The following is a 23287-nucleotide window of genomic DNA, read 5'->3' as shown; positions in this document are numbered from 1 at the left end:
ACTGAACTGAACCATTTTAAGTGAACAGTTAATGGTATGAAGTACATTCACAAAGCTGTGTGACCATCACTCCCAATCATCTTTAGAACCTTTTTCATTTTGCAACATTGAAGTTCTATACCGATTAAACTTTAATTCCCTATCGCTCCTGCCTCAGCCTCTGGCAACCATCATTCTGCTTTTCATCTCTACACTTCTGATTGCTCTGAGTACTTCATATCAGCAGAAACATGCAATACTTGTCTTTTTGCTATGGGCCTGTTTCACTCAACATAATGCCCTCCAGGTTATCCACGTCATAGCCTATGTCAAAATTTTCTTCTTTTTGAAGGCTGACTAATATTTCAGAGGGAACATTTTAAGGGGAATTTCATTTACATTGCAGTAATCTAAATTTTCCTATATATTTAGTCATGAGCAGAGATTCTCTGCTTCGAATTTGTGGAGGTTTTACTTGATTAGATTATTCTATGTATTTTTATCTTTATGAATTTTTGTCTCTAGCCTTACATAACTCTTCTATTCCCTAGCCATGTGCTTTAAGATTTTATACAGAGCAATAATTGGAGAGAGCAAAAAGACGTTCATACTCATACCAAAAAAGAAAAAAGTGTCTATAGGGGATAAAGAGAGAAAAAGATGTCTGTAGATACTGGCTAAAGCTGTGGATAAGAATTAGACGTTTCTCATTTCTGGGCACAAAAAAATACTTCATTAAAAAGTCGAAATCAGAGTAAATAAGAACTAGGACTTCAAAGCAGCCTGAAACCCACATAGAAATAACCAGAAATTCCACCTGTTGGCTGTTGTCCACTAACAGTCGAAGCTTGTTCATGATATCTTCAGCCTCCACTGCCTCAATGATGCCGGCACTGAATGCAGATGTACATACACAGCTGAGGGTATAGGCAAGGACCTGAGGAGAAAAGACAGCAGAAACATGGGGCTTCATGCGGGGAAATGAAAGAACACGGTTTAGTCAACACGAATACTTTCTCACACTTACTCCTAGGACAAGGATTGGATTCGAGTATGCCCACTACAGACTGGGCACTGTGCTGCCACCTAACTTATTTGTTGCTGTTGTTATATTATTGTTGCTGCTGTTGTTTAGTCACTCAGTTGTGTCTGACTCTGCAATCCCATGGACTGTAGCCCACCAGGCTTCTCTGTCCATGAAATTTCCCAGGCAAGAACACTGGAGTGGGTTGCTAGTACATCCTCCAGGGGGTCTTTCCAACACAGAAATCGAACCTGCGTCTCCTGCATTGGCAGGTGGGTTCTTTCCTGCTGAGCCACAGGGAAACCCCAACTTTTATATTTCATAACAATATTATGAGATAGGGGTTATTACTTTCTGGATAAAAGTTTTGAGGCTCAACTACACATAGCTAGCAAGTGACAGAAGTGAGATTCAAACCTGGGTCTTTAGACTAAATCAAAAAGTTCCTTCAACAGTAGAAGTAGAGTTTCATCACCAGTGGATGCTGCTAACGGCAATGGACTCTGATCCAAGGTCAAACAAGAGAGGAAATTCAAAGAAGTAAAACGCTGCTACATTAAGATTCCCTAGTAGAAGCAGTGGAGCATGGTAAACGAGGAAGGTAGGTTTCAGAGTCAGATAATTGTGTAAAATAGGGATAATACTATTTACTTCAGAGCACTGGTGTGATTTAATATGCAAATGAATAAATAAGCGAACATATTATAATCTTTTAAAAAATGCTGGGAGTAGAAACAGAATATTTAAGTGTATATCTAAAATTGACCACTGACTGGCTAAGTAACTTTAAGCAAGTCACTCCATCAGTTTGAGCTTCCTTTTTCCCAAATCAAGGTGACGCATCCCTCTCTGCCTTGGCATTTTCATGATGAATCCCTCCCTCACAAAGATGCTGTTAAGACAAAGTAGAAATGTTCAACTCCTCATACTGGTTGATACAGCATGAAAAAAAGAAAGGCAGTTTCTAAGGTAGAAATTGGATAACAAAAATCAGAGGAGAGGAAAAACCAAAACTGCTTGCTTGAGGCCTTCTAAATCAAAACATCAGGACAGACAGATGCTTCAATTTATGAAAACCTTGTTTTCCTTTATTAATCGCATTGCTCCTTGCTTATGACATTTTCTCCTTCAGCTTAAAAAAACACATAGTTTCCAATCATGCTCTGCACCACTTTAAACATGGAAATGCGGTGCATGTCTTAGAACAAAACTTCAAGACCCTGTGCACCAAAGAAATCCACCGATTCAACAAGGCCTATTGCTGAAAGCAGAGGAGCCGAGCCGGGAAACACAGCAGCCATTATGCACTCATCAATAGATTGTGGGCAGGCTGGGAGAAATAGGATCTGCTCTAATGAGAGGGAGAATCTGGCCAGGCCAAGAGGTCGGCCCAGGCACCTCCCAGAGAGAAGAGCCTGGCGACGAGGCTTCACCTGGGCTCACAGACACACAGGCCTCAGACGACCTGGTGGACACGGTCCACACACAGACGGGGGCCCAGGATCCCGATTCTGCATATTTTTGGCGCCATCACAGAAAAATCTTTTCATTAAGTGTGGCAAAGGGAATTTCCTCAATAATTTTTCACGCTGGCTGACATGAAAAAAAAAGAAAAAGAAATCAAATGCCTTTTGGATCTGTAACTTCTTAAGCTTATCCCTGGCCATTTCTTAAAGTTATATTTGGCTTGATCCTAATTCTAAAAATCTACATTTAACCTTCCTCCAGAAATCGCAGCTTTCTTAGAAACTGCCTTCTCGTGATGCTGAGCTAGGGTTCTGTATTCACTCAGGGCTCTTATCTTATATGCCACATGTAAGTCTAAGTTGATTTAAACAGCTGCACTATTTGAAATCCTTATGATCTAATATATAGGTTGTTTGCCATTCAGATTTTCTCCTTAGCCCCGTTGAAATTGAGGAAGGATTTAGTTTCAGAGTCACCAAAACAGGGGAAGCAGAAAATAAGCAGCGAGAGGAAGACAAAAGCCCGCAGAGGGAAGGGAAGTGGAACCTTGGTCCCCTACCTCCTGGAAGGTTCTGCTCTGGCTCCTGCTGTCATCCAGGTATGCGGAGAGCTTCCGAAGCGAGGCTGCCACATGAACTCGGGACTCTGTCTGACCGCTGTGACTCATGAGGGATAGGACGAGTCCAACTCCCAGTATACAGCCCGTGCTTGGGTGCCAAAAAAGATGAGGAGTGAAAACTACAAGAAATCCATGCCCTCGCTCTTCACTTATCACGGGAGTCACCAGTGCTCTACAACCCAAGGTGAGCTGGCTGGATTTTAACTGCAGATTGGTATACATGCACACCCTATAAGCCCCCCACAAGGATTGTTGTTGTTTAGTCACTCAGTCGTGTCCCCACTCTTTGCGACCCCATGGACTATAGCCCACCAGGCTCCTCTGTGGATGGGGATTCTCCAGATAAGAATACTGGAGCAGGTTGCTATTTCCTTCGCCAGGATACCCACCATCCAAACAGGTGTCTATGGCTCATGCCAGTGCTGTGTACCCAATGGAGAAAATAGATAAATACATCAAATAAATACATGAAATAGTTTGACAGGTTCCTCCCTGGGGGTGCAGTGGGTAGGAATCTGCCTGGCAGAGTACGGGACACGGGTTGAGTCCTGGTTCAGGAGGATTCCACATGCCTTGGAACAACTGAGCCCACATACTACAACTACCGGAGCCCATGAATCCTAGAGCTGTGCTCTGCAACAAGAGAAGCCCCCTCCGTGAGAAGCCTGTGTATCCCAACTAGAGAGTAGCCCCCAAAATAAATAAACCATTTTTAAAAAGAGATAGTTTGTACAGTAATTATCCTTCAGCTGAAACAAAATAATTTTTAAAAAACGAAACAGTTTGACAAACTCTATATGAGAAGGAGGTACAAAAATGAGTCAAACCAGTTCTATCTCTGCATTTAGAGAAATGCTGTGGTCCCCTCCCCACTTATGATGAGAGCACTCTGATTAACTGCATAAGGAGAGAAAAGCCTAAATTTCAGGGTATGATCTGAGGACATCTGACTAATAACAGGGTGGGGAACAAATGCAAGGCATGGTTACGAGGTACTGCTAAGAGCTTCATGTTTCCTAGTCAACTTCAACAAGTGGAATTTCTGTCTCAAAGAAACTGTGTATTTGTCTGCGCACAATGACATTAATCCTCTTCTCCCCTCTGATCCCTCCAAGTACCACCGGGTCAGGAGAGAAAATGGACAAATGACAGGCTTGTCAAAAGTTACCCCATGTGACAATTCAATTGGAATCCTGAGCTTTGTGCCCCCATTCCCCTGAAAGAATACACATCCATTTAAAGAAAAGAATTGTTCTCCCAGAAAGCCTCTGGTCAGTACGATAAGATAATGCGGCTTGAGGGTAATTTTTACTCTTTTGAAAAAGTTCTTCTATCATCGCTGTTGTTTTTCAAGTTGAGGAAATGCTGAGTTCTTCAGAAATCATCCTTACTCTGGTTTGGCTTGCCTCGCTTCCTGCTACCTGCTGCTTAAGAAGACATTCCAGGGCGTCTCTCCAGGAACATATTTCAGTGCCCGTATGTTACGTGTTATGTCATTTTACTCTTACATAGCATCTTTGGCTGGCATCTAGACCCTCACACGTTTCTCAAACATGATAGTTACTTCCCCTGACACCTCTGTGACAACGGAGCTCCCACCTCTGACAAGAGATGCCCAGAAGGATGGAGGGGCTACAGGATTTGCTCAAGGTCAGGCAGAGAGTTTCCAGAAGAGCACAGACAGAAGACGAGATTTCTTAGTCTTCCCAGTCTGAACCCAGCCCCTCTAGGCATCCTGCGTGATGCCAGGATGGAATGCCTCTGCGAAGGCAACATGTCTCAGGTGTGTTTTCCCAGGTTCTATTGCACAAAAATCTGGCATTAGAAAATCTTGTATCAAGCAGTTACTTCAGCAACACTCCAAGTCAGACAGGACTGCTGTTTTGGCTTACATGAACTTAACAGCAAGCTCAACTAGCATAATGCATATTTTAACCAGTGAAATCAACATCTAACATCTGAACACTATGTGCTTTAGAGACAAATCACATTTCTGAAAGAGGAAAGGCTGCTGTTGATTCGAATGGATTTAAAGTCTTTGTTTTCATTTATACTCTACAGTAAAGTTTTTTGGCCATCTTTCTATATTGATGAATATAAAAACCGGAAATTAAACCAAAGATATAGTTAGGCAAATGTGATTAGTACTTTAAAATTTAACTTCTCCTTGTTTGATTAAGTAACTGCTACTTTTGCTAATACCCTGTACTAATTCACTTCAGACAATTTTAATGATAAATTCTGATGAAGATTATCTGGGAGTTGATTTAATTAGTGTCCACATTCTTCACCACCCTCCATGAGGGTGGGTACCTTTTCTGTTTTTTTCCTCAATATTTGTGGCACCTAGCACCCTGCTTGACAGGGACAGGCATTCAACCAACATTTACTGAATGTTAAAGAACCGACCAGATGCAGAGTTTCAAGAGAAAATAAAGCTGAGAGAACATTTATCAAGGAAAAAAAAATCCTACCTCCTCCCAAAAAACCCCCAGATTTGATTCTCATGTTCAGTTGGAGGCAAAATTGATGAGTGGAGGCAAAATTCACCAAATATAGCATCCAAGATTCAATCAAGAAAACCTGATTTCTATTTTTTTCCAGACTAACTTAGGAAAGAGGTGTCAGGTTCATGAGGGAAAAAGATGCTTCTTAAAGCTCCCTTAACTACTGGGGTTCATCCTTTTCAAATAATAGGCAGGTACCTAAGCCTTGCTTTTCTGGGCACACAAAAATCTCTATCCCCCTCCTCTTTTGCCATGGGCACAAAGGTCAAGAGAAAGACATCCCGGTTTTTAGTTCACATTTATCTAAAAATTATCACAGCAGAATTATTTTTGGACAAGGTTATCATCCATTGGTATAATGGTTTTTAGCTGACCATATATGGGTGCCAATATAAATATGTTAGATTGTACGCATCTATTGACCTTCTGAACTGTTTCCATCTACTCTAATTTGCTCCAGCATACACCAAGAAGGAAGTCCTAAAGCTTCATTCCTGATGTTTCCTTTTGATTTCTGAATCTTCTGTATTTTAATGTATCTTTTGTCCTAAGTCTTAAAGATTCTCCTAGGTCTTTAGTTCTCCTAGGTGCCGACAAAGGTGCCTAGTTCTCCTAGGTGCCCACAAAGATTTTCCTAGGTGCCAATAAAGGTCCGTCCAGTCACGGTTATGGTTTTTCCAGTAGTCATGTATGGATGTGAGAGCTGGACTATAAAGAAAGCTGAACGCCAAAGAATTGATGCTTTTGAACTGTGGTGTTGGAGAAGACTCTTGAGAGTCCCTTGGACTGCAAGGAGATCCAACCAGTCCATCCTAAAGGAAATTAGTCCTGAATATTCATTGGAAGGACTGATACTGAAGCTGAAACTCCAATACTTTGGCCACCTGATGCGAAGAGCTGACTCCTTGGAAAAGACTCTGATGCTGGGAAAGATTAAAGACAGGAGAAGGGGATGACTGAGGATGAGATGGTTGGATGGCATCACTGATTTGATGGATATGAGTTTGAGCAAGCTTTGGGAGTTGGTGACGGACAGGGAAGGCTGGTGTGCTGCTGTCTATGGGACTGCAAAGAGTCGGACATGACTGAGTGACTGAACTGATTGTCCTAAGTCTTAAAGATTCTCCTAGGTGCTTAGTTTAGCATTTCTACACATTTGCCTCATTCTAAGTTCACTGCTCTACCAGCTCTAAACTGAGATTAACTTGGGCAGAGGTAGCTCTCACATCTTTCTGTCTATTGAAAACAAAAAGGAGTTGTGTAGATGGTGTCTTAAACAGATGAAATAAATTATGTTAGATACAAATTTGAGGTTTTAGACTTGCTAACATAAATCCCTTATAAGAATACTAACAAATGATGAAGAGAATTTGAATTTTAAAATGGTATGCCCCATAATGTCATTACTTATTTGAATCTCTTATCCAAGAGTATTAATATATCACTGGCAAAAAGAAATTCTGAGTCTTAAGATCTATGCAATTCTGACATGTATGTTGCTATATCAACTGAGACATGATATATTTTTCTAAAATTAACCAGAGATGAATCTTTAATTCCCTAGTTTATTGTAGGTTATTCTGCAGATTAAGTAGTAGGCCATCTAATAATTAGTTCTAATATAAGTTAACATTTGTATAGCGCTTTGCCCTTTACAAAGTGCTATTCAAATGTTATATTTGTAAAAGCTCAATAGTAATTAACCAATGCTCAGGTCATCGATGGATAACATGACTTGTTAGGGCTGGGAGGACTGCAATGTCCAATAAATACCACTAGATGGCAGCAAAATGTAAGTGATAGGACCCCAAATACCAGGTGCTGCGTTCTCTCAGCAGGGACAGGTCCATAAAATCCAAGGTGGTGGTGAATTTGCTTTGGGTGAATTCTATCACTTGAGGCAGCATGCTCCTAGATCTATTAACTGCCTCCAGGTAATACTTCCAGTATTTCAGGTGAGGGAGGACCAGACTCCTGTAACCTCACTGGATGGGGGAATATTTTGTGCCATGAGCCAAGCATTCAGGTCTGTGTCAAGTTAGAATTTCTGTTTTGCTTTTAATGGTGAGCAATATCTGCACAATGGGGGGGGCGGGCGGCGGAAATCAACACCACACTGTCAAGTATCAAATTGCTTTTTGTATCAATTTTTTTTTTTCTTTCTACTGAAATGTATTCTCCATGCTGTGCTAAGCAAGAGAAAGAAAAGTCTGACAACCTGGGTTTTTCTCCTGATTCTGCCACTGAGGGGTGTGACCTCGAACCAGTGTCCTATTTGAGACTCATTCTTTATCTGTAAACCGAAGTGATGATGACTCCTGCTTTAGTATCAGTATTTAGGGTATAATCAGGGCTTCCCATGCAGCTGAGTGGTAAACAATCTGCCTGCCAATGCAGGAGACGTGGGTTCGATCCCTGGAAAATCCCCTGGAGTAGGAAATGGCAACCCACTCCAATATTCTTGCCTGGGGAATTCCCATGGACAGAAGAGCCTGGTGGGCTACAGTCCATGGGGTTCCATAGAGTTGGACATGACTGAGCAACTAACACTTTCAAGAATAAAGAAAGGAGGTAAGAATGAAGAAATAAGAATCTTATTACTATATTATAAAAAATTTTAAATTTTATAATATAGTAATTTTAATTACTAATTAATTTTAAAGTTAAATATGCTTAGACATATGAAGGTTTTCAATGTATAAATATCCCTACTTTGGCTAATTCAGTTATCTCCATGGTCCTCCCTATACTCAAACAACATTCCTATAAACTAGTGGAGACAATATACGAGAGTCACTCCTGATTGTTCCAACTACCTGAAAGTTTACAGCAGGCTAATCACATTCCCCACCCCCCAGCTTTAAACGCCCAGAGCTACAGATATGTTGAACACGTTTGGGGCCAGGCAGGAGAAAGAAGGAAGTGGGGAGGGGAAGGGAGAGAAATTTTTCTTACTCCTTGGTTGTAAAAGGCAACAACACCAACATGTGAATTAGGCTCAAAAATCTTCATCAGCCCCCAAAACAGTTAAGGACCCTAGCCCTTCCATTAATCATTCTCTAAAATTTGAGACTTCAATTATGCCTCCAAACTCTTTCTTTGCCCATACTCACAACCATACTCTTAACATGTCATCTCATCTCTGAAGTATTCAACTTTAAAGGGTGATAAAGCAGGTGCATATCAGGGGTTCTTATTCAACCTTAGCTTGCATGTGAAAGATCTCATATTTGTGAGTGAGAGAGTGAAGTTGCTCAGTTGTGTCCGACTCTTTGCGACCCCATGGACTGTAGCCTACCAGGCTCCTCCCTCCATGGGATCCTCCAGGCAAGAGTACTGGAGTGGGTTGCCATTTCCTTCTCCAGGGGATCTTCCCGACCCAGGGATCGAACTCGGGCTTCCCGTGAAGATCTGACTTCACTTACACATGATGAAATATGTGATACGTTCAGTACTTCTACCATTACGCTCTTGTAAGTCTGAACTTAACAGGTGAGATGGTATGGAGGTCACTTTAGATCATCAATTCCTAAAGGCCAGACATTTAAACACTGATAATTTTGGTAAACACTGATGTAATTCATATTTGAACAGTACCCATGATAGTATGAAGGACATGAATTAATAGATTGGAAGTTATACTAGATTATAATAGATGCTTATAATCTGTTGAGTTTCCTATTAACTTCAACCCCAGAAGATCTAAACACAAGCTTCCAAAACATAAGAAGGTCCAAAAAGGTCCAGTGCAGGTTCTCATTGGTGCAGTATTTCAGAGGGCATAATAAAACTGTGTTTATCTTCCCACACAAACCACATGGATGAGACAAAGCATTCAATGTCTCACTAAACCAGTATGTTTAACACCATTTTTTGAGGTTCTTTTCTGATTATTCTCTTTTGTTTTTGTTTTTTATAACTGGAATGAGGAAATAAATTTTAAGATATTAGTTTAATAGAGAAAATCTTTAAAATGCACAAAGCTTCTTTTGGGGAAGGGATCTATTAATAGTGAGGAGGGTGGGAACGCCTGGTGTAACCTCTGTTTGTTTCCATTTTGATGCCTCTGACACGATTTCATAAGGAAATCTAAATTATGAGTCAAAGCCTCTCTTAGTCAAATCAAATTCAAAGAATATTTTCAACAGGTCTTTAAAAAGGTTATCATACATACACATCCCCAGACAGATGTCTCATATGATAAGTACAAGACAGAATCTAAGGTATTGGAAACTTAACGACAGCCACAAAATGACATCTGTTGCTCTGTATGGTAACAATTGTCTATTGTCCAAGTTGTCTATTTTCTGAAACATGGTTTTCAGAACAAATAAGCTTTAATTACAGATTTTTAAAAATTATTATTCTGAGTAAAGGAATTCAGGACTGGGTCCTACAAATATTTCACCATAGAATGAAACATTTTATAGCAAAGAAAGATCCAATCTCTGAGCATCAGAGAGGGAATGGAATCAACATACTTGTATTCAAGACTAGGGTCAAAGCAGCAGTTTTCCAGGGCATCCAAAGACTTCATCAGAAGAAGGTTCATCTGCTGGCTAGATATATCACTGGGTGAAGACCAAGAGCGAAAAATGAGTTATTGAAAATCATGCAACTCTCCAACATATTTACTACGCAATATTTTGCTCTTAGTATATTACTGATAATCATTTCATTAAAAAAACATGAAAGTAGCAAACAACAATACCGATGATGCACACATATCCTGCAGACAGAGAAACTGAGTCAAAGAATTCATTCAATAGTTAAACTGAGTCAAAGAATTCATTCAATAGTTAGGTTTCTGAAACATTGTCATTACTTGCAAACCTGTGTTTTGAATTTTCTCAGCTCATTCAAATTTTAAATCACTGAAAAACAAGAGCTCAGAATTCCAAAAAGAATATTTCTAGAAACGCTAAGGTGACTTTCCTCAGAGGATGAACTAACCTGCTCAGCTGATGCCATCAATGCTCATTCCAGATCCATCTGGCACTTCTGATTTTATGTGTCAAATATGAAGGTTTTTCAGTTCTATTTTCTTTTTTTTAAAGATGTGGAAAAAACCTGGCCCTTTATTTTTCTGCCTTTATAAAGCAATTGATGTGGATTTTGTAACTATGAGAACTTAGTGAGAACTATGACTTCTAGGGTAAAACAAAACTTAAAAGGTAGCTCTGTCTGTTCTTTCAGGCAGAGTTGTGGGCTTCATCACCGACACTTTATTATCAAGGGGTCTCTGCATTTCAGCTCTCTGGCTGCAGTCTTGGATCATGCTGAGTGGAATGCAGTTCCAGGAATGCCAGCCAGCCAGAGAGCACTTTAAGTAATATCCTCTCCAACCAAGACTATAGAGGTTTTGCCTGGGGTGAAGGATTACATTTTGTGATGAGAAAACACGCACACAAGCACACACAATTTTAATAGTTTTAACTAAGTAAGTCTTATAGATGTTCTCTGGAGCAAAGTATACTTAAATATCCTAAACAAATGCTAAAGAGGCTGAACTATTAATAGAATCCTCTGGGAGTTACGACAGAAGCAAGCTTTGGAATAATATGCTTTTCTGAATAAATTCTAGACTGGAATTGAAATTCAGGAGATTTTTCATAAGCCTTAGCAAGAAAAAAAAATGGTTTGAATGTCAAAATTCTTTTACACAAAGTGACTTTTCATTTTTGAGACCAAGATATTGTCCTGATCCTGTTGTCACAAAGGGCCATTTTGGGCCACTTATTTGATGTCATTGATTATTCAGAGTTAGTAGCCCCCAAAACACTTTAGTTTTGGAAAAATAGAAATTTTCTCCAAAAATGTCATTACCTGGTAAAGACTGTCATTATCTAATAAAATATTTATTAGTACCAAAAGACAAATATTTCAGATTCCCCTGTTCTATGAAATTAGGACCTCCCTAATTCATTTCCTACTTCTATGAAATAGGGGCTTCCCTGGGGGCTCAGTTGGTAAAGAAGCCACCTGCAATGCAGGAGACCACCTGAGATGTGGGAGACCCAGTTTCAATCCCTGAGTCAGGAAGATCCCCTAGAAAAGGACATGGCAACCCCCTCCAGTATTCTTGCCTTGGAAATCCCACGAACAGAGGAGCCTGGTGGGCTAGTCCAGGTGGTCACAAGAGCTGGACATGACTTAGCAACTAAAACCACCACCATTGTGAAATAGTAAGGTGGGAACCATGAATAATTACATTAATGTCTGCAGTACTAAAACACCAACCAGAAGGAGAATGTTATCAATGCAGGATCATTATGGCAAAGGTAAAATCTGCAGTTACACCGTGGGCACTCTGCCAGAGGAAGAGCTTTCGGCTGTTCTTCCCCAGGGTTTCCTGCAGATGCGGTCAAGTCAGCAGATAGGGGTGGAAGGCAACTTAAGAACCAGGGAAGGATGCTTTAGGAGAATCACTGTAGGTTTCTCCATGTAGTAAAATTAAATTTACCACAATATGCAAGTCTGTCAAACCCTAAAACCAGCAGCATCTCCTCCTAAACTAAAAAGAAGAGAGCGAGAGCCAGGACAGGATGAAATGAGTTGTCTGGAATTAAAAACTGCCATGGCTCATTTTTAGTTGTAAAACATGTAGCTTGAAAAGATACTGAAGGAAGAACATGAACACAGATGGTGAAGAGACTGCCATTTGTAACACAGAAGCAAAGCGGGGAGGGGGGAGTCACTTTCAAGTTTTAAATCTTTAAAAATACTTTGTGTTCTACCACTCACACACAAGATAAGTAACAGTCCATTCCTATGCAAAGGGCAGCTTCTTGTTTGTGTCCAGAACCAGGCCTGTGTATACTAATACTGGTGAAGAGAACAAAATGAATATTCTGGCAACGTTTCATTTATGATCACAAAGACTAAGCCTATCTTCCCAAATATTCCATAGATGTTTCCAAGGGCTGAAAATGATCATCTGAAATATAGTATTTCCCTAGATCCACAGCAGTTCTCATAAAGGTTTCACATACTGAGTTTGCACAAAATTATGGGAATTAACAAATGTAAACTTAACCACTGGTTTCAAACAGAAATCTAAATATAGCATGCTGCTAAGTCACTTCAGTCGTTTCTGACTCTGTGCGACTCCACAGACGGCAGCCCTCTGTCCCTGGGATTCTCCAGGCAAGAACACTGGAGTGGGTTGCCATTTCCCTCTCCAATGCATGAAAGTGAAAAGTGAAAGTGAAGTCACTCAGTCGTGTCTGACTCTTAGTGACCCCATGGACTGCAGCCTACCAGGCTCCTCTGTCCATGGGATTTTCCAGGCAAGAGTACTGGAGTGGGTTGTCATTGCCTTCTCCCAAATATAGCATAATGTCATCCAATTTACCCACATCAACACCATTTCCTGCCTTTGGACAGATGGTTTCTGCCAGCTAGGGAAGCATCAGGACTGCTAACATCAGAATAGAATGCCTCTCCCCACCGGCCCTACTATTTCCAATGGAGGAAAATGGGGCTGAAATTCCAAATCAGTGACATCTAAAGATTCATGATCTTCAAATATTCATGTTGTACCACACTACCATCAATCTGGATATAAAAATTCTAAGATCAGTTATAAAATAAAGAATAAATATAATGAACACCAAAACTAAAGTCGATTCGTGCACAAGGAAACTTTTTCACTAGTGGAATTTTCCACCTGGGTCTTTGATATTCTATTAGCTTCATTCAAGAGTAAAGCTAGCAGTCTGCAAATGAGCAATCAAACTGAATAAAGCACCCAGTATAATATGCACAGATTAAGACTCTTTAAGGATTACTAAAATGTAGCCAGGGCACAGGATAAAAGCAATACTTAAGACCAGTACATGCAGTTCTCAGGTGATTCAGCAATGCCCGCACCCTCAGGCACAGGGCTACCCCAATCTTTCCTCCCATTTTATAGTGATATCAATGAATGAGCAGTTATTTTCACCCTTATAAACCAGAAGGAAAAGATGCTTTTTAAAATTTATAGCACCATATGATTAGACTTTCCTCATGTCTATTACACAGGGCTTTCATCTAAATGTGAAATGATTTTCAAGTACTCAATCACTTAAAAAAAAAAGCAACCCTTGAAACATATGAATATCTCTGTGATGGTATTTGAGAGAGACAAATTCATTCATAAAAGAGAAAAAAGGATCAACCTGCTCAAACTGAAAAGTTTAGCACCACAAATAGCTCAGATATGATTTGAGTGAGTGTGTGTGTGTGAGAGAGAGACAGAGAGAGAGAGAGAAAATCAATCACCTAAGTCACAAAGAGGAAAAAGAGGAATATTTTAATAAACTGTACCTGAGTTTCTCCTCACACAGGCGAGAGAGAAACATCCCCAGTGCGAGGCCCATGTGGATTTGCACGGCTTGAGACTCGTCAGCCCTTGGTTTCCCAGGTAACCTGGCAGTCAGCATGTTCAGGATTTCCTCAACCTTCTCTTTGCAAGAGATAATGAAAATTGGCACAAGGAGAGACAAAGCCGTGGCGGCCGCGGAACGGGCAATGGCACTGGCCGTGTTTTCACCGGAATAGGATTTCTAGGACATGCCAGAGAAAGAAAGCAAGGGGTTGGCCTTTTGTTTAAAACATGAAGGAAGCACACCTATCACGAAAGCACGACACAATACAAGCTTCTGTTAAACCCACCCTCGCCACCCCAAAAAAATTATTAAAGAAACAAATATATTTCCGTGTTTATCTACAAGTTACCTTTTTACTCTTAGGAAAACAATTTGCTGCTAAGCCATTGGTTAACTAATAATATCCTTTTAAATTTGAAAAAACAAAAACAGTGTCTCTTTTTAATGGGTGTGCATTCCCTCACTATAAAGCCTGAAACAGTTCTGGTGTTTTGAAAGCCCACATGTGTATATAATGAAAAAGCTCCAAGTGAAGCTATCCAAGCTTGGAGAAACCACCGAGTCACATTGTACATGTCCAGGAAGCCAGGAGTTTTCTGGGAGAGAGAAAAGGGGTTAGGGTGGGGGCAGTTCAAGTTTAGTTACAGAAGGATAAGTGTAAGTATAGCACAGGGAGCTATTGGCGGATCTCCCAAAAATTTTGGTGGGAACGTTTCCCAGTAGATGGATTATTTCCTACAGGGGGTTAATTCCTTTTAATTAAAAAGGAAGTTGAAATCCTAAAAGCCTCTGGTTACAAAGCAATAACCAGCTATTCAAAATGAAATGGAGAGCACTATAATGCTCCTTTCCTATATGTAATTATGGGAAAAGAAATGAATAACAGCCCTAATAAAATGACAGGGCAGCTGAATCTGAACAGCTTGTACAAGAATCCTGCGTTAGAGAGTTCCACCAGACATTATATACATTTATCAATATGTCTCAAGTGAGGAAGAAAGCCCGTTGATCATTCCTGAGCATTACCCACTTCAAATTTGCAGACGCACAATAAAGGCCGTGTTGTCCCTTGCAGTCAAAACACATTAAAAAATGTTTTTAATTCTATCCTCATTTGCTCTCTAAGCTTTAGTCCTTTAAGGATAAAAAGCAAACATGTGCTAAGGGATTCTTTAAGTTAATACAGCGCCATTATAATGACAATGCTACTTAAAATGACCCAGCTGCTAGGACAAAGGAAATAAAGGAAGTGGCTTTTGAAATAGCGGTTTGAAAAAGTATAATAACACAAGACTTATAAAGGTAAGAGGCAACCTGGAGCTGCCTAGTAAAGACATTATTTTTACTGGTTTGTAAGAACTAAGCGGCACTATTAGAAATCTAATAGATATCCTGTCCTGCTGCATATCTGAAGCATATAGCTACTGCAAAGACCTCCATATAAGCTAACAAGTTTTTCATCCATCGTTAAAGAAATAAGAACACTTCTGACAGAAAACAGATTATCATAGAGAAAGTACTTCTTCGAGCAAAATCTATTTTCCAATATAATTATATGTTATCTAGTAAGTAATTTTTTTTGTTCTCTAGTCAAAAAGCTGGTTCCTGACCCTCAGCCCTAGATGGGTACACACCAGGTCCGGGGCAGAAGCACACACAGGGGCACACAAATGTTGTAGAAAGAAGACCTGAGGCGATGAAGTTTCAGGCTAAATTCATAATCTTAGCAACAGTTCAGGACCTGCGCTATATTTTCATTCAAATCAGCTATAATTCTCTGCTACTCAGCTGATTGTCCCATGATCCCTATAGTTCCCTAAGCAATGGATAGTGATAAGGTAGAACCGAAATAATTCCATGCAGATACAGAAATACAGCATGCACGACAGCCAGTTAAGGGAAAACAAAACCTAACCAACAAAGTGTGGCTGCAATTTGCTTCAAATCTTAGCATATAAGCGTGAAGAAAGAGAATGACTAAGTAACAGGTGCTTTTATATGACCAACAACATTACTTGGTATTTATAGAGCATTTTGCCTTTCCATTTTCCCATAAATTATATAACTGGATCCTCACAATCTTTTATAAAGTTGGCAAAGTGCTCATTTTTACCTTTACTTTACAGGAAGGGAAAAATCAGATGATAAGTAGCTGTCAGGTCAACGGTCACAAAACTAATAAGAGATGAAGTTGGGGCTACAATCACTGCAGATAATACTGTTCAATAATTTCAATTTATAAATAAGGATACAAAGGGCCAGACCAATGAACTGAACTTCCTGTGGTCACATATCCTGAAATGAAAAAAGCTGTGACAAGAAACTTAGGATCCTACGTATTCAGCCAATGTTTACTTTTCTTCAACACTTGCCTCTGATTATACATTAAAATAACTTAGAAAGCTTCCAAAATGTTGATACCCAGGACACATTCCAAAGCATTTAAATCAGAAGTGAGGCCTACACATCAATATCTCACACACATATATATATATATTTAAAGTTCCTCAGGTGACTGTAATGTACAGTCAAGGTTGAAACATATCTAATGTATAGCTAAGGCCAAGATTTACATTATATCATAGATTTTATGTGAACAATTGATCCTAGAATCAACTCTTGAGTTTCTAAATTATTTTTTGTTTCTCAAACTTACATGATAAAATGAGGAGAAAAAGTGTCCTCTGGGTTGGTAGTGGCTATCAACGATGACCAGAAGGGTATCAAATATCATGGAAACCCAATCTTTCACTGACAGGAAGTGAGGCTGAACCTGCAGATGAAGGAAAACATGAAATGATAATGGGAAAAAAAGAAAAAACCTAACCATTGTTTCTAGATCCCGGGTACGACCTCCTTCTGTATAAAAGAATGAAGAGCTATTAAAAACTAAACTTCATCTGCCAGGACCGCACGAAGTAGACAGGTATTTGACAAATACATATCCTCCCCTGCACTCCCACGTAAATAAAGTTTACCTTTCAGACAAAACTTAGCAGAGGTGAGAGGATGGGGGCAGCAGAACAGAACCATCTGAGAGTTCCTTACAGGGCTCCTGTGTTCAGTGAGGATAATATGGAAGTTTAAAGGGAGAGATGTGCAGGGAAGGCAAATCAAACCTTCCCTTTCTGACTTGTCATTTCAATAAAGCAGCCAACAAAATGTTTTGACCACTTCCAGCTTTGCTGCTTATTATCACTGTACTTACCATTCACACATCATCACAACAACTGCCTAGTCAAGTAGATATGAAAACATAGATGATCTTCAGTTTGGAAAAGAAGAGGAAAGAGAAGAAAAAACAAACACAACAACAACAAAACCCAACTCAATAAAAAGAGAACTTGGTTTTAAAAATCATTCATGACAACAGATGTCAAAAAACATTCATTAATTCACACGGTAACACCCAGGTGGTACTGTAAAAGTTGAAATAGTGTTAAGAATCCTTGGAATTAATTCCTTGAATCAAAGAAGATCTGCTTCTTAAGATCTTCAGTTGTTGCTCAAATGCAGATTTGAATGAAGTTTGAAAATTTCAACTTTAGTCAAATAATGAGGTCTTGAGTTCATGCTGCTGCTGCTGCTGCTGCTAAGTCGCTTCAGTCGTGTTTGACTCTGTGCAACCCCAGAGACGGCAGCCTACCAGGCTCCCCCGTCCCTGGGATTCTCCAGGCAAGAACACTGGAGTGGGGTGCCATTTCCTTCTCCAAAGCATGAAAGTGAAAAGTGAAAGTGAAGTCGCTTAGTCGTATGCGACTCTTAGCGACCCCATGAACTGCAGCCTGCCAGGCTCCTCCGTCCATGGGATTTTCCAGGCAAGAGTACTGGAGTGGGGTGCCATTGCCTTCGTGCTGAGTAAAAGTCAAAGGCGAGGTCATCAAGAGTAAAAGAAAAGCCCTGTCTTTGGCTTGGGTGGCTTCTCAATGTTTTGTGGACTATGTGCTTTGTGGACAGGACACAGATTCAGGGAATAGAGAAGAGGAGAGCCTAGAGCTCAAACTCTGAGCTAGATCTCCAGTTACTACTGAGGCAAACATCCTGCACCACTGGTAGTCCTACATAAATAACACCAAAATAAAGGAGTCCTAGGAAGGCATGCTTACTTTTTAGGCTGTAGATCTACCTAGCATGTTGCTTCTGCTCAAGTATTCCATACCTTTTTCAAGGATACGAAACATTTCCTGTCTAAAAGATTTTCATCTTCCTCATTATTAAAATAAGATTCTGGCCTTAAATTACCATATGGTAACTAGCTACATTTTTGTCCTTCATGCAATAGTCCCTTGGTCTTCATCTCTTCTCCACGTGTAATATACATGAAGAGATTTTGCCAAACAGCATTATTGTTTACTGGTAAGAGCACCCTGTGGGGAATTCCCTCCTTCAGAATTTGAAGCCTGGTTAAATGCTCAATCAAGCGACTCATCCTACCCTGCCGAAAGTGTAGGACTGGGACTCATGGGATTCCAAATTTTAAGGGAGCGATGCAAAGACAGTAAGTGACTAGAGCTGATCCATCCCAATAGGAGTAGTCTGCAGAGATGGTTCATCAGTACCTGTGCCTGGACCCCTGTTCTTCTCCCAACTTGGTTTTTAAGCTTTGCCTTCAATTCTGTGCATGTCCAGATTCCTTTTTCTTCTAGCTCCATTTTTAATTTAAATTAAGAGTTGGTTTCTTGCCCCCAAAGAACCCACCAAAAAAAGGAATCAAAAAACCATACCATGAAAAAAGAATATAAGCGGTCCAAAAGGCACTCTGCGGGGACAGAGATAGACTGAAAAGCATTGAAAAAAAGCTCATTTTTTTTGCAACAAGAAGTGGTGAAGTATATACTGATGCTCTTGATAACAGTTACTATTGCTGAGTATTTACCAGCCATTGTACCTTACATATATAACTTCATCTAATCCTAACAATAATCCTGTCTGGTAAGTACTATTATCCCCATCTTACAGATGGCAAATAGGCTCTGAAAGGTGAGGAGACAACAATAGGATTTAAATCCTAATACCTGTGTTTACTAGCTCTACTCCTACGCCAAAGACTATGTTTTTCAACCACTTGACTATATTGTCTCCAGATAATGATAGCTACCAGATAATGGGGCTTAAAAGGAGAATGAATCCAAGCTTTTTTATTTTGACAGATATGAATTATCTGAAAAAGTACATTGAAAATGAACACTGGCCAGCTTGCTACATGTTTAATTAAGAAATAAATGCCTTGCAAAAATGAATAGGCACTTTCTCATTGACATCTACAATTAAAATGCAAAGTGCGATTTTTTGCAGTCAGTAAACACTGCTTATTTATCATTTTTTGACAGCACTGTTCACTTTCAGTAGGCCTAGTTAACCTCCTAAGATTGGTTACCATGATGTAATCACAGAAAGACAACCCCTGTTGCATAAAATTGGCACCTTCAAATGGAAATGACCACTTAACTGTGATGGAGAAAGCAAAACAGAAAAGCAGCGAAGAAAAGAGTTTTAGAGGACACCAAGGCTTCTGGTATAAAGGCGCATCGGGTAGCACAGCCCATGATGGTAATCTCCTAAATTCAGGGCCAGGCTTACGGAAAAGTCTCACTTTTCACACGTTACACAACCAAAGCCAGTTGGTTCTAATCACCCTTAACTCACCTCCAGGACTCCGTCAGAGTCTGAGCAGAGGCTGACTTCATGTTTGGAAACGACGACAGCGAGGCTGCTTAAGGCTAACAGCGCGTTGCCTTTGACCACCGGGCTGTCTCTGTTTAAAAAGAAAAAGATCCCAAGAGAGGATTTGGGGGCATTAACCAGGAGAAGAGAAGGCGCTATTATAGGGAGGGCAGATGAGGTCAAAAAGCACTTCCACCCCTTCACAGAGCCTTGGAAATGCAGGTCTGTTTGTTCCCTGGAGTTAGAAGCTTCTGTCCTTCTTCTGATGCTAGTGTTAATTTTTAACTCTTCTTATAAATGTATGGTCATTATGCTTTGGGGAACCTAAAAAAAATCCCAGCTCAGATACCTAAGCTCCTTCTCCCTAAAATTTTTTATTTCATCATTTGACCTTACATTTCCCAAGCCATCTTCTTCAGCATCATCTTCAGTCAATATACATGTACGGATTTATTTTAGAAACCCAGCCAAGGACAGTTATGTGAATAAGCCCAACAGAATGGAATTGGTCCCTGGCTTTTCTAAAGCACTGGTATGTGGAACCAACTTCTAGTGAATTGCTTCACAAGGCACCCTTCACTAGCAACTCGACCCACTGGCGGCTTTCTCGTCCATCGTTATCATTTTCTCCTTCTCTCTCTTAATATGCCGAAGCCAGCAACCTTCGAGTCATTCTGTAACATGATTCAGAGCCCTAGAGAAGATCCAAAAAAGGCTTGTTCTCAGGCAATTTGGATTGAGAGATGTCTTCTTATATCATCCAAATGGTAGTTTTCTAATATTGGCAATAAATCTTCAGTTTGACTTCTGAATTTGGTATCAAGAAAACTGAATCTCTTAAATATACTTACTACTTGAAAATGTACATTTAATATTATTCCATAATTCCAAAGTCCTCCTACCGAATAAAGTCCCCAGGGGTCACTGATGACACACTCTTGGCCTGCCGACTCCATCATAACAGAGCTCAGGCAACAGGGTACCCTTACCACCAGATACTTCAGTTCTCAATTAGTCCTAGGATTGTGTGTAGTGCTAGTTGCTCAGTTGTGTTTGACAGTTTGTGATCCCATGATTTGCCCATGGGATTCAGTAAGCAAGAACACTGGGGTAGACAGCCATTCCCTTCTCCAGGGGATCTTCTCAACCCAGGGATGGAACTGGGGTCTCCTGCATTGCAGGCAGATTCTTTACCATCTGAGCTACCAGAGAAGCCGGGTTCCTATAAATACAGAGAATGTTTCTCTGAACCTGGACCTTGGACCTGAACTTGAACCAATGCGTACATCTGAGAATGACTCCCTGCTTACCCTGGTGCAGGAAGAGAACTGATGCGTGGATCTCCAGATCTGCTCCCCAGGCAAGTCTAGTACATCCAGCCCTAGGCCACAGTCGTGACCAAACATGTGAGTTAGTGGGCATTAACAGGTTGGTATAAACTTGTGTTCTTGCATTTTGGTTTCCATTTGGTAAGAATGGAATTCGGGACTCGTCGTTATCAAGTTCTTCCATCTATCAATTCATCCAATCCTTCCTTCTTTCTCCCGCTCCCGCTCTAGGGTTGATTAAACTCAGTAAGGCTTTGTACTCTGGGTCATTTTGTTTACTCCTTCTCCAATCATTTCTCTAAGAGGCCTGTCATATGTTTGATAAGACAACATTTATATTGTGGGATGGGGCAGGGGGAAAGAACAGAAAGGAAGACTTGAGGTTGAAGGAGTTTTTCAAGGAGGATTACTGGCAACTCCTATAGTTAATAATAAAATACCAGTAAGTAAGGCAAGATATGGGCATTCCCAGGTGCCCTAGCCAGACAACCAGTTAAAATCAAAATTAAATCTTTTATTTCTAATATTCTCTCTTTTCTTTAGCTGAGAATATCTTGAAGTCTGTTCTGCAAAAATGATCATGAATCCCTGAAGTTAGATTTTAAAAAAAGTTTTAAATTCTCAGTGAATGTATCACCCTGAAGAAATTCTTAGATGGTCACCAGAAATTGCATAACAAATCTTCTAAATCAAGAATATTGGTCTGGACCTTCCCTGGCAGTGCGGTGGTTAAGACTTTGTCTTCCAAAGCAAGGGGTTCAGATTTGATCCCTGGTTGGGGAGCTATTGTGTACCAAAAACCAAAATATAAAACAAGCAATATTGTAACAAATTCAATAAAGACGTTAAAAATGGTCCATATTAAAAAAAAATTGTCAAGATGACATAAAGTGTCTTTTTAACCCTAAAATTCTAAAAGAGAATTTATCCTCAGTTTTAAAACAGTGCCCCAAATAGTTGTATTTGAAAAGTTTCACTGGTCTTTACATTACGAAGCATGTATTGTTTTTGTAAAATGGAGAAAAATATATTTAAAGTCACTGGTAATTAGATCTTTGGATGCAGACTAAAAGCATATCTGTACATTAATCTTTGAATAGAAAAAAAAAAACCAGCCACACAAGGTATGCTTAGGCCAAGTTACATGTTCATAAAGGGATGGTGACTAGCTCTTCATCATCTTTACATTCCCCACAGGCCTTACGTAGTGACTTACAGAGAGAAGACACTCCATACATACTCATGAGACATATTCAAGGAGGAGCTAGCCAGGTGAAACTCTAGAATTTGTTCAGCAAAAACGCTTCACCTTGTTGATCACCGTAACTATCCCCAACCAGTCAAGTAGCGGTGACTAATTTGCATAATAACATGTCAGCATCAGTACAGTATTTATCTAGGCAACACCACTGACATTTTAATTAAATTGTCCTTTGAAACGGATGCCATTAACCTAATTAAGAAGCTCAAGGAAGGATGAGCTACACTGATGCTTTCTTAGGGACAAAGTATTACATTACATATTAGTGAAGAGACCCACTCCTTTGGGGATTTTTATCTTAGGTTCAAACCTATTTAATTATTAACAACAAAAATAAACTTACATCAGTCTAATCCTGTAACTAGTGTTTTACTTCCTACATTTAATTTATGCCTTAGAACAAAATAAGCCCTACATTGGCCCAAAGGAGCCTGGTGGCTCAGTGGTAAAGAATCTGCCTGCCTGCCAATGCAGGAGACATGGGTTCAATTCCTGGGCTGGGAAAATCCCCTGCAGAAGGAAATCGTATCCAGCTCAAGTATTCTTGCCTGGGAAATCCCATGGACAGAGGAGCCTGGTGGGCTATAGTCCATGCAAAAGAGTTGGACATGACTTAGTGACTAAAACGACAACCACCACCACCTAAGGCAGCCACAGTCCAAGGAACAGAAGACTAAACTGGCAGGAGGTGATAAGGGGGTCCTCACATATTTGGAGGAAGCCAGTGGGAAAAAGTAAAGAGAAGGCAGCAGAGTGATTTTTTTCTTCCTCTCTATCATTAATCTCTCAGCCTCTGGACCTTAACTATCTCCTGCTCATTTGTGAATCCCTAGTATTGTCAGGATGGTTTTAATAAGAAAAGATCTATAAAATACTTTGAAATGTTTGATGAAAAGGCAACACCATGAGAACATAAATTATTGGTACTCAATATCACTGGGAATGTGAACACACTTAGTCATGAAATGATGCTTTGCAGATTTGAAGATTAAAGTCTTGGTGAAATAAAATTTTAGAATGGAATCTGCAAAAGCTACTGCAGAGGCAAAATTACAGTTTGTTTTAA

The 23287-nt window shown here is 40.0% G+C and overlaps 1 protein-coding gene across 2 annotated transcripts in view; it reads right to left on the bottom strand.

Moving 5' to 3' along the window:
* FOCAD (focadhesin) overlaps positions 1-23287 on the bottom strand; it is a 307210-nt gene that overhangs the window by 54193 nt on the left and 229730 nt on the right. For both annotated transcript variants that reach the window (XM_005898491.2, XM_070375958.1), the window contains 6 exons: positions 19615-19723; positions 16625-16741; positions 13907-14145; positions 10078-10167; positions 3030-3177; positions 797-916 (listed from right to left, as the gene is read on the bottom strand). In XM_005898491.2, the coding sequence (XP_005898553.2) occupies positions 797-916; positions 3030-3177; positions 10078-10167; positions 13907-14145; positions 16625-16741; positions 19615-19723 (823 nt within the window). The remainder of the gene's footprint in view (positions 1-796; positions 917-3029; positions 3178-10077; positions 10168-13906; positions 14146-16624; positions 16742-19614; positions 19724-23287) is intronic.

This window comes from Bos mutus, chromosome 8 (assembly GCF_027580195.1).
Source record: "Bos mutus isolate GX-2022 chromosome 8, NWIPB_WYAK_1.1, whole genome shotgun sequence".
NCBI lineage: Eukaryota > Metazoa > Chordata > Mammalia > Artiodactyla > Bovidae > Bos > Bos mutus.
Note: the sequence above shows the minus strand (reverse complement) of the source record. Positions and strands in the feature narration are given on the sequence as shown.